This window comes from Podarcis muralis, chromosome 9 (assembly GCF_964188315.1).
Source record: "Podarcis muralis chromosome 9, rPodMur119.hap1.1, whole genome shotgun sequence".
NCBI lineage: Eukaryota > Metazoa > Chordata > Lepidosauria > Squamata > Lacertidae > Podarcis > Podarcis muralis.
Window position 1 is genome coordinate 39,285,481 of NC_135663.1, and position 12,636 is coordinate 39,298,116.

Consider the following 12,636-nt stretch of genomic DNA (forward strand, 5'->3'; position numbering starts at 1 on the left):
TAAAGTGGCTTTTGTATGCAGATTTTGTAAGTTTAAAAATCCCTGCAGGCTTAAAATAAACTCGTATACTTTAACAGTCCCTGGTTTACATTTACGATTGCATATATATTTTAGACTAATTTGCCCTATCCTGCTTTCCCATGGAATGGTATGCTGTGGAGTTTAGATCATTATCTAAAATACTTCATAGTCTCATTCTGGAAAGTGATGTCAACTAGTCATGCATTTAATTTTTAATGAGTATTTTTCAAGTTTGAATCATTAAAGCTGTATTATGACCCTCTTAGATGGCACTGTTGGGATGAGATTGTTGCATTTGGCAATCTTGGTATGCAGAACGATGAGAATAAAAGAACGCTCAGCCAGCTGCCTATTTAAATTAATGAGATGCTAATAGATATAATACCCATTTAGGAAAAAGCAATTAATGCATTTTCATTAAAGAGGCCAAAAAAGTCAGCAATTCCCAACTGCCTTAATACTTAAATCTCTATTTGTTGGCAATATTTCTTTGAAATCATTAGAAAAGCAGGCATTTTCAACAAATAAATAAACATTACCCTGAATCTGGAATTGATTTTCAGTGGGCACTTCAAGTGACCTTCAGTAACTTAGCTAGTAACTGCACAGGATATAGTTTTGATAGAATGAGAATCTGCTAATGGCTGTTATAAGACAGCCAGGGCTATATGGTGAAAAAGGTGGCTTTTGCATAGGACATATTCTGCTCCGCTAAAGTATGAAAGCAACTAAGAATCCAGATGGGCGGGGTATAAATAATAATTTTTTTGTTATTAGAGAATCCATAATAGCTGGATGAAAAGTGGTACCTCGGTTTACAAACTTAATCCGTTCCGGAAGTCCATTCTTAAACCAAAACAGTTTTTAAACTGAGGTGTGCTTTCCCTAATGAGGCCTCCTGCTGCCAGTGTCCTTCCACCGTTGGATTCTGCTCTTGGTCCGAGGTAAAGTTCGCAAACCGGGACACTGCTTCTGGTTTTGCGGAGTTCGTAAACCGAATCGTTCATAAAAAGGCGGTACGTTTTTAAACTGAGGTACCACTGTATTGTCTTCATACTAGCAAAGCCCCATATACTGTTTTAGGTGTGAGAATTCATATAGTAGTCCATATACATTTTGCACTGAAAGCAAGTTGGGTGAGTATGTATGACTCATCTATGAAAAGGCACAGAGGAAGTTTGTTCTTATAAAGATTAGATAACCCGAATTTTCTTTAAGCACACCTTTTAGGTAGCATACATAAAACTTTCCATGAGATGGAAAGTGGTCAATTGTGACATATTAGGTACAATTAAACAATCTTGCCTACCTTACCTTTCCTAGTACAGTGCTAAGCCTAAAGTCACTTCTCTATCAGAATGAACAGTTTTTCAGCTTACTGCCTTATTCAAGGGAAGTAGGAAGAAATTTACAGTAAGCATGGGGTTTCTCCAGACCTGTTCATCTAATATCAACAAGGTTTACTATCCTGGGTCCAGGGACAGTCCTGTGTAAAAATAACCAGTTGACATTTGACTTGTTTTTAAAGGGGAACTTTGAAATGGATTAGGAGATAAAATTTGGAGAAAGCCACCTACAAAGTCAATTTGAGTAAGTTCTTGATCAGCATTAATCACCTCAGTCCTCTACTGACCAGATTGCAAAAGAATTGCAATTAAAAGCAACCTGTAGCTGCTTGAAGCTTTCTGTATACTTGGATGAGAAGCAAGCCTCCTGCAGTTCCAGGCACTGTTAATTCTGTTTCATATTGTTCAGAGGAGGGTATTTGTAATTTCAGTATCCTCGTGTTTAACAAAGTTTTGGTTTTAAAATCTGAAGCTGAATATAGCAAGGATCTGAAGAAGACTGGGTATCTACTGCCCATACAGAAATGAATTATTTGTACCTATGTCATACAACTACCCAATTGGCTGGAAGAAAGTGAAGACATTAATTTATGTAGAACTCAACTTTTTATGAGCAAGATGTTATGAAAAAGTAGTCAAAAGTTCTAGTCAGTCTCTGAAAAACATTGTTAAAATTCAAATGCCTAGTACCTGCTTGGGATGCAATTGGAAGGTTCCTTCTTTTGAAGATACAATTTTGGAGTGTCCGTGAACTGCCCAGGGAAAGACTTAGGATGGTTGAATTGACTGAAATCTTTATGTAATTGCTTTTGCAGTTTCACGGTTTCTTAATCAGTTTAATCTAGCTTAATCAGATTTTTAATGTATATGCATAAAGTGCTGTTTCCTACACTAACTTGGGTGTGGGTGTGTAATGAAAATTATTCAGCACAGACCTGCATTACAGATGTAGGATAAGTATAATACAGCCACCGAATTGCTATTTTTCCTTTATCATCTTAACTAGATTCATCTTAGAACTCTGAAAAAGGCAGGCAAGAACAAACCAGCATGCAGCTTAGATGCAAGTTACACACTTTTTAGAGACACACAGGAAGACAAAATCCATGGGCAGCAATACAGATTTTTGACAAAACTATGGTATGTCTAACTTGTTATAAAGAAGCGGTCATATAGGGTGGTATCCAACTAAGCCATAGCATTGACTCAATGAAATAAGTCATTGATTTCTGCAGATCTGCTATGAGTATGTCTTAGTTGGATGTCACCTATAGCGAGGCATATTTTCACATGCAACATTATTTCGAACACAAAAGTACTCTTAGTTCAAGAATATATGGTGAAAAGATGACAAGGGAAGCAAAAGGTTTAAAAAATTGAATACAATATGAAAGAATGAAGGGTATAAAGCACCAGGTTGAATTGAAGGCAGCATTCTGAATAGGAGAACCTTTTATACTGTAATTACTAGATAACGAGCCACTTGTCTGCATAATTTAGTGGTGAACATTCAGTCCTTTATATGACCAGTTAAAGATCAGATAGCAACCAAGAAACTACTGCTTGAACCCATGTGGAGCCCCTGGCAGTCAGAGTAGATAGTACTAGGCTAAACAGAACAATGGTATGGGTTGGTATAAGAACCTTCATCTGCTCATATAACTGAGTAACCTTCTAGACCAGCGTTTCCTCAAACTTTGGTTTCCAGCTGCTGTTGGATTACAGCTCCCATCATCCCTAGCTAGCAGGACCAATGGTGAGGTCCAGTAACAGCTGGAAACCCAAGTTTGAGAAACACTGTTCTAGAATCATGTTTCATGATATTTTATTCCTTTAACACTAAGTGATGGAGTAAGCAATAAGTAGTTTAACATGGTTTCTGAAACAAAAAACCCAACCCACCAAACCCTGTACCTTACAGTGATCAGACTGTACATCAGGGCTAATGTTTTCACACAATGGCTATTTAGTGTTTACTGATTTAAGTATAATATTGCATTGGAAAGGAAGAACGCAGCTTGAATATTTAGCTGCATTTGCTAAAATGCAAGTTGCCAGCAGTCAAGTATTGTACCAAATTCCGTTTCTTGGAAGAATGAGTAAGCAAGACTTCTAAATAAGTGTAAACGTGAAACAAAATATTGTATAGTCTACAAAATGTTGTATATTCTAGTATACCTTTATAAAAATAGTGCAAAAATGCATTTGATAGTCAAAGAGTAGATCGTATGATCATAGAAGGCAACCTTTGCTGCCTGCAGTAATGTGCTTTTGTGCTAGTAAGGTATTTGCTTGTATAGGCTTCTGTAGGCAGATGGTCCAAAACTGGGTTTTATCTTCAGGAGGGATGTATAATCTGGACAAAGTTTTTGGGGAATATTCCAGTTTTGCCATGTAGCTCTCCAGTCACCCATTCTTCATCTACAGACTCCAGTTCAGTTAGGATATCACCAACCTGATGGAATAGTTAAAGTAAATATAAATCTGGAAGGGTGTCATTTTTTCAGTATTGTCAAGTTCCCATAGATGGTCTTCTAGTGGCATTCTGCTGAAGTTCTATATTCGCTTGCCATTCCTTTAGGTTGGATGAAATGAATCTTATTGCACAAAATAAAGACTTTCCTTGACTAGCCAAATTGCAGGCGGTATTTTGTTTGCCAATATATTCTTTGTCAGCTGAGAGGTAGCTGATCGTGGCACCAATTTCAACAGCACCTCACTCTTCTCTTCAGTTGTATTCAGCATACTATAGGAACTGCCTTGACCATCAGTATATCTAGCTTAGCATTGTGTACATTGATTAGCTGAGGTGCTGAAGGGTTTCAAACAACCCAACCCTATTAAGATATGCTAGGAACTAAATCCGAGGATTCCTGTCTCCATGCACATTTAAGTTTATGTCCCTTACCCCACTGGCCACTGGATCAGTTTAGGGAGGCCAAAACATTTAAACAATAAACAGCAAGTATATGACCTCATATTTTAGGGGCTGTAGCTTAGTGGTTGAAAAACCCTAGGTTCAATCCCTGGGGTCAAGAATGGGGATGGGAAAGACTGAAACCTTAGAGAGCAGCTTTCAGCTATGGTTGTCAATACTAAGCTAGCTAGACCTATATTCTGACTCAAGTCTTAAGTCAGCTCCCTGGCTCAGATGTAACAATAATACTTCAGAAGTAGCTCTATCAAGTGGAGAATTGTTCTGGATATACTTATTCAACTTACCAACTGAAAAAGAGATGCAGATCAATATTTTTAAGAGTCACACAGTGCCACCTTTAGCACTGCAGTGTCGTAAATAAACAAAATGGATGGGTTTAAAAAGATACCTTGAAGGAGAGTTCATCTACGTTCTCAGCATGGAAGTCATATAAAGCCTTGGCTTTTTGTTTCTTAGTACCTGGAGGTTGTGATGACTGTGTTCCTCCTGTAAAACAGAAAGATAGTATTATTCTTTCATCGCAAAGATGGCAATTGTACTACACTGTTTCCCATTAGCTACCATATTTCTTACTTTCGTCTAAAATTTGATTGAGTGGAAAGGGAGAGGAGAGCAGGATGCATATTGTATACCTAAGAAAAAAGTTTGTTCCCCATCTTTTTTCCAAGCAGAAACGCAAGTACGAGTGGGAGTTTTGGAAACTGTTCAGGGTTTCTAAAAGCACAGTTAGTTGAAGTCAAGTTGAGGCATTGTGTGAGGTTAGGAACCACTCTTTCCCTGTTGCCCCCTAGCTGAAGAGACGTGAACATGATAGTACCCAAAACATTATCGAGATACAGTGGTGCCTCGCAAGACGAAATTAATTCGTTCCGCGAGTTTTGTCGTCTTGCAATTTTTTTCGTCTTGCGAAGCACGGTGTCGGAAAAGTTTTGGAAAAGCTTCAAAAATCACCAAAGTCTTCAAAAACCTCAAAAAAGGCTACCACACCGCGTGCTATGAGTTGCTCCTCGAAGTCAAGTCGCAACTGTATTAACGGTGTTAAGAAAAAGGAAACAAACTTGCAAGACGTTACTGTCTTGCGAAGCAAACCCATAGGGAAAATCGTCTTGCGAAGCAGCTCAAAAAACAAAATACCCTTTCGTCTTGCGAGTTTTCCATCTTGCGAAGCATTCATCTTGCGAGGTACCACTGTAATGCCAAACCTGTGGCCTATGTCAGTGCTACTGCGCCAGTAACTGGCACTGTCCCAAGACACTCAAACAGCAGGTTAGTGGCATTTTTATAAGCACAACAGGTTGGGACTGCGCTGCTTGTATCCCACATGATGCTGCAGCTTTAGGATCTGGGTACCAAAAATACCATGGAATTTATGACAATTGTACATCACCAAGGCACACTCTTCATCCATCTCTGTCAATTTAGTGAGTTGCTTTCTCTGTCTAAACAAATGTTTTCCCTTAAGAGTTCATTGCTTTTTCTTTCTTTTTTGCAATACTAAGCCCTGTGTGTGAGAGTGGTGATTTATTTAGAAATGTAACCAAGCCTCTCCTAGGGATGGACTAATTGTTAGATCCATGGCAGAATGTGTCACGCTTCAAGGACCAACTGAGGTTGTCTGCCTGTCTAATTGCTGCCATAAGAAGCTTATCTGCAAACTCACTGCAACGGAGCGCATTTGAGTGTTGGGAAACTGCCTTCCATTTTGAACGAGCTACCTAAAGTGTGGCATTTGCATAGAAATCTAGAACAGCATGAAGTGTGGTAGTATTTATAAATTAATTCAAAGGGATTTCATCTGCCCTGGAAGCATTGGAGCTTCTGCATCAAAATTTTCAAGGGCAGCATCTTGATGAAGAAAGCTGATTGGCAGCAAACTGCATCATGTAGAATGGGCGTTTCAGGAAATGTCTTTGTGCAACCTGCCATGTGTCCATCTATCGTAGTGGATCATGCAAATTACCCATGTCCTGAAGCCCCTTTCCACGTACCCACTAAGGCCTAAAAGAACTATAAGCCCTTCATGTTCGAATCCACTTCATACATTTCTAAAAACCTTAAAAGTTTATACAGAGCTTGATCAAGAAACTCCCATTTTACATTCCATTCAGCACTACCTGAGCAAACATGAACAAACACTGCAGGGAAAATTCCTTCCTTTCCATTCAGTCTCCCTCTGTACCACTCTGAGTCCAAGTGTTCCAATATCAAGATGTGATCTCCCCTTTTAAAGGACAAGTCTTCCTGCGTTTCTGCTGTAAAATCATGGAGTGCGTCACACCACTGTCCGGCACGTCCTTCCAGCTGCAAAAATGGAAGAGAGAACTTTTCTATTACTGTATGGAAAGCAACCCAGCCCCCATTACTTATGTACATAATATTTAATAGGCTTAAAGCAGATTACTGGTGAAAAAAGCTTTCTATCAATCCTGGCCTGTGAAGCACAAAGAAAAGATAGCATATCTTTCGGCTCAGTTTAAGTAGCTTATTTCTCTGTGCGCTCCTTACACTAAAAGGCAGAAGGTAATGTGGCATTCTGAGTGCACACATCTTATTTCATTGACTTTTATGGAGAAAGCGGAAGCCCAGTGAGTACAAAATTAAAACTGCTTTCCAACCCAGACCCCTGGGCATGCAACAGCAAGAGGAAACTCTGAAATGAATGGGCTTCCTGCAAGTCTGCTCTTGCTTCCTTCTCTTGACTCCATTTTCCTTTTGTGATCGCATCTGAAGATGTTGGCCATATTTGAGAATGTATCACTGCAGGTTTTTAATCCTAAACATATATGCCAGAAGAATGAGCTGTTGAATTTGGTGTGCTTTACTTATAAATGAGCATGTTTAGCATGAATCTGTGCCCAGGAATAATAACGCTTTCTATTTTGCAAAATATGATAATGAGGGTTACCCAGCCCCTAAAAATAACATTTTGTTCATTTGATAAAAGCTATTATTACTGGTATTGTTGATTTAGAAGCCAAGCTCTCGGTTCTTTTCATTTTATATTAATTGTCCAGTGCTTCTGTGCAGCCATAAATTCTCAGTTGTCACCAACGAGAGACTGCTTTTTTACTCATCTCTACAAGCACACCTAGGGCATCTTTATCAGTATCAGAAACAAAAATCTAATTGCCAGTGAAATAAGCAACTCAAAGAATTGTTGGCGGAACAAAAGTGTTTTAAAATAAACCAGAAAAAAATGTTTGGATTTTTCTTGCTAATCGCAAATCTGTTATTTCCTTGAAATTTGTATAATTTAAAACTTTCTAAGCAATTGGACTGAATCAGTCAGGAGTTATGGGGGTAGGTGGGTGGGTTTCCCTATGTCCCTCATCTCTTTTCACAATGCTTCACCCATTTCACCACCTCCATTCCACATGTGTACTAGGGCATTTTATTTCCCTTCCACTTTCAGTGACCCTACCCTCTGCTTCTGTTCAGGGTGTGAAAACTGGATTCCATCCATGTTAATTAAAGGTCTACCTAATGGCATATTTACCAAACATGTGAAGAGCAGAAATGTTAAATGGATTACCTGTGACACAGACACAGAATTCTTATTCAGTGATGTTCCACCATCTACATAAGAGGATGATAAAGGGAATTATTATTTATCACTTATAAATCACCTAAACTTTTCTAAGCCCTATACAGAGATTAAGAGTTAAGGCAGTACCTGCTTCCAAGATTTGAATCAGTGTATGTTCCACTGGCTGAGTCAGGATGGGGGAGTTATGCCCTGGCTCAACTAAGAAAGCCCAAGCTCTGCGAATCCAGCATCTCTCATCTCAGTGAACCTTGGGTTTGGACTGTAATGTTACTCACAATTGCTTTCTGTATTACCTGGTCCAGGGAGATCTTCAATAATTTCTACGAAGTTCAAGGGGAAAATTCCAGATGTGCCTCTCAGCTCTCCTCTAGCCCATTCTTCATTGACATATTCCTTCAAAGTAATAATTTCACCTTCCGAAAAGCTTAATTCATCTTTCTGATCTCCGATGTACTCAAATCGAGCTATACATCTAGGGCCTCTAAAATAACAAAGATAACAAAACAAAGCTCAAAGGAACAGCAGTAATAGCTCCCCCCCCCCCGACTCTTGCTCCAAACCATCAACCACATTAAGAATGGAGCAACAGCTTTATTCTAAATGAGCCCCCTTCATCACATGTATGCACTGACTGCTGACTTGAAAAAACAGCCTGCCTCTTTCCATTGATGTTAAGCCCATTCCAGGGAATCTCTACCCATATCTGACACAAACAGGTACTATGTAGGTGCTGTGTCAGTACAGCTGTCAAGCAATGCAGTATCTAGTCTTCGGTGAGGCCAGGTTGTAAAGATGGCCATAATGCTCAGACCTGAGCAGCTGGTTTATATACAGTGGTACCTCTGGATGCGAATGAGATCCGTTCCAGAGCCCCGTTCGCATCCAGAAGTGAACGCAACCCGCATCCGCGTGTCTGCGGGTCGCAATTCGCTGCTTCCGCACATGTGTGTGACGTCATTTTGACTCTGCGCATGCGCGAGTGGTGAAACCCAGACGTAACGCGCTCCACAGCGCGCAACCCGAAAATACTTATCCTGAAGCTACTTCAACCCGAGGTATGACTAATGCAAATTCTCACTGGGATCACGGATGCAGGTGGGTGGCTGCATAGAAATCCATTTATGTAAACTGGGTAGTGCACAGACATTGCCAGCAGGAATTGATGCAACTACCTCAATACAGAGCTCAACTTAACACTTAACATTTCTGCATGTGATTTCAAACCAGCCTACATGATCTCAATGTGGGTGGAAAGGTGAGATTTCCAAAATGGTCCCAAACAAAGAAAACAGTTCGTATTACATCCAGTTATTTGGCTCAGAACAGGAAGTGCAGATATGCTGGAAATCAACGTTGCTTCTGCAATTCGTAGCTGGCAAAGCATGTACTATTAGCAGAGGGACAACCCATCACTTTGGGTCATAACCAGGCTGGAAAAATGAATTACTATAAATGCACCTGTGCCAGGGGGGGTTTCCAAGGAAACACTCCTGCCTTCATTCAAGCCAGCAGCCACATAAGTGGGCAGGAAGGACTCATGGATTGGCTGGGAAGGACATGAATTCTCTGGCTCATAAAATTTGAGGTGGGAAATAATTATTGGGCCATAATGTTTGATATTTTAAGTGACCGCTATAGCCCTGAGGTACCTATTTCCAAGCCAGAAAATTAAAAAAGTTCCAGTGATATCTCTAGTTTGTGTGCAGTTTGCAGTCTCTATCACTGGCTGAACAAAAAAGGATATCTGCAAAGTGAGGCGGGGTGAGACTAGCAACACAGTAAATTCAAAGTAAGGTATTGTTAAAGCCATGTTGGAGGGCAGATGACACTGAAATATTATTTTAATGACATTGGCAGCTGGTGGTTTATCACCAGACCGATAACAAATGGAAATAATTCAAATCACTTTTTATCGTCTGAAATATAAGTAAAATGTCCAGCCTTCTTAAATATTTTTCCTACCGTAATCAAAATTCTAATAATAAATAAAAAGACAGATGTTCCCATTAACCTACTGAATGATTATTGTACACAATAAATAAATTTTCTGCACACTACCAAAGAACAATAAATTATAGCTCGAGAGTTCAAAATGAAAAAGAATTGTAAAAAGTAATCCTATAGTAGGCAGACACTCTACAACTGAGTGTAATCAATCCAGTACCTTAATTGCAATTTTAAAATGCTATGTAACAATATTTCAAATGACAGATCCACTGTGTCACTGGATATATGCAAATGTTTTGATTTAGCAGGGACCTCACAGATACATAAGAAATTTGCAATTGTTACCTTCCTCACATAACTCAGTCTTTAATGAGAATCTTGATCAAAATAGGTTACTGTTTTTTACCTTCAGACATTTTATTGCCTATCTTCCGCAAGTACAGGCTCTACATCTAGAACAAATTAACATCAATCCTTGGAAAAACACGTTTGAGGGATGATGCCATCTGCCAGTTCCTTTAATCATTGCAAATCAAACTAATGTTTATATTCTGCACACAAAAAACCGTCTTGTTCTTTACCTTACGTTGTAATTGATCTTGAATTAACAATACTGATTTTTTTTTAAGTACTTTGCAGGTATCAAGCAGCACAAAGTCAGGTGGAACATTTCCCACTGTATCATTTGTCTCACTAATCATACTTCTGACACGATATGAGAGAGCCTAGAGTCCTGCTACATTATTTTGTAATACCATGGCATTTTAAGAAACTTGTGTGCTGGTGCATGAAGTTTTAGAATCAAGTTGCAGGTTTCACAGAAACCCTAGTGTGAGTGGAAGGCATTTTTATTCATGTGAGTGTCTGATTCTTATTGCTATCTCTAGCTGTGGTGCCCTGTAAGACGTTAGACATTATTCCACATAATTCCATGACCCAGAAGAATAGAGGGGTTTTGGGGTGGGTGTGTGAGTGTAAGGAGCTTCAGCTGCTTTGTTGACAAAGCAGAACTCTGCTTGTGGTTTTCATCTAGACATTTACTGCATATTGCTGTGAAAACTTACACAATACTGGATGATGAAAAGTGCCCTTTCCCCCTGTTGCTTTCTCCTGGAACATCAACCTAGGAAGAAGACGTAGGAAAATGTAAGTGTCCAGCTTCAGAGGTTTGCTCTGCTTTGAAAACAGAATTCTTAAAAATGCAGACTTGCTTGATAAAACTGCAGTTCCACCTGCAGCCTTCATGTGGCAATGCTCAGTTATTAGAATGTTTTGGTCACGGATCAAAACCAAAGGGGTTTCTTGCAGGATCAGTCTCTGATTCAATATTCTGGAAGACACACCATGTTCTATACTTTTTTTTTTTTGTTCCCAATACCATACTTCAGTATCAACAGTCCTCTCTTGGCTGCACACACGACTGGCAGAAATCAGGACTGAGAGTACAGTAATTACATGCTGTTGCCTTTGGCTCCTTCTCCTAATTGATATTACAGTCTATTATCTGCTTGTTCGTGTCACAAAAGTCAGAATAATTATTCAGACATATCCATTCCAGGACTTTGATTTCCTGGATCTCACCATCTGCAAGCCAAAACAAATAAACATATGTCGCAAAGCCTACTACTTTATTCATACAAAAGCAGAATTTTAAGAAGATGGATGAAACAATCTATTATCCAGAGGCTCTCCCACTATGCATTTGGTTTTGTACTCAAGGAGATATGCTATAAACAGTCATAGAAACCCTAGGGTGAGTGTTGTAAACTTTTACTGCAAAGCAGTAACTGCTTCCAGAACCAATATTTCTTATTAGATGGCAGAATTGCAATCTCGTCTGCCACACATCAGGAAATCTATGTAAAATCTGTGTTCATTTCTGGTTTTGAATTCACCTGCCTAATAGAAATATTTTGGAATGATCAATGAATCTTCACCTAAATAGTTTCAATCTAAACGGTTGGAAATGGAAAATAACATACATATTTAGACATACACACAAAGGAATTTTGCACTTCCACTGGCATCATAACAGTCCATGTCGAAATCTCAGGTGTGTTCACCCATTTACCTCAAAACCTGTGTTGGAAGCCTACATATTGTACGGAGATGGGTTTATTAGCAGCTCCATGAGGTCAATGCCATTATTTAAGGGATGCGGGTGGTGCTGTGGGTTAAACCACAGAGCCTAGGACTTGCCGATCAGAAGGTCGGCGGTTCAAATCCCCGTGACGGGGTGAGCTCCCGTTGCTTGGTCCCTGCTCCTGCTAACCTAGCAGTCCGAAAGCACGTCAAAATACAAGTAGATAAATAGGTACCTCCCCTCCTCCAGATGAATATTTTATTTATCTGCTGTACATGTATAGCAGGGGACCCACAGGTTGAGAACCGCTGTCCTACAGGAAGCAGGAAGCACTCTTCTGTTCCTCTCTTTTTTCTAAAGTTCTTAAATCCTTCAATGGATTCACAAGGTGTGGCCGTGGTGGTAAGGCACAAGGTGAATCGTGGAGCAAAAGCTAATAGTTTACTGTCCCTGAATGCTTGATAAATCATAGAGCAGCCGTAAGACTCTTGCAAGCTGCAATCTTCTGTTCCCCTGGCCACCAGTCATTCTGGTTTCCTTTGCCTATAGCCGGAGTGGCTAACCTGGAACCCCTCCAGATGTTTTTATATTCCAAGCTCCCATTATCCCTGACCACTGACCACTGACCACACTTCCTGGAGCTGATGGAAGCTGGAGTCCAGAAACATTTGGACGGGCACAGGTTAGCCACTCCTGCTTTATAGTTGCACAAATAACAAACACACGCAGAGTCCCTTAAATTACATCTTGTTTC

General features: G+C 39.7%; 1 protein-coding gene across 6 annotated transcripts in view; it reads right to left on the minus strand.

Moving 5' to 3' along the window:
- Positions 1-2,875: 2,875 nt before the first annotated feature.
- Positions 2,876-12,636, minus strand: part of SH3D19 (SH3 domain containing 19) — a 61,870-nt gene continuing 52,109 nt past the window's right edge. For all 6 annotated transcript variants that reach the window (XM_028745000.2, XM_028744999.2, XM_028744998.2 and 3 more), the window contains 6 exons: positions 10,864-10,922; positions 8,146-8,333; positions 7,838-7,881; positions 6,420-6,606; positions 4,694-4,791; positions 2,876-3,822 (listed from right to left, as the gene is read on the minus strand). In XM_028745000.2, coding sequence (XP_028600833.2) covers positions 3,706-3,822; positions 4,694-4,791; positions 6,420-6,606; positions 7,838-7,881; positions 8,146-8,333; positions 10,864-10,922 — 693 coding nt within the window. In that variant the 3' untranslated portion in view covers positions 2,876-3,705. The remainder of the gene's footprint in view (positions 3,823-4,693; positions 4,792-6,419; positions 6,607-7,837; positions 7,882-8,145; positions 8,334-10,863; positions 10,923-12,636) is intronic.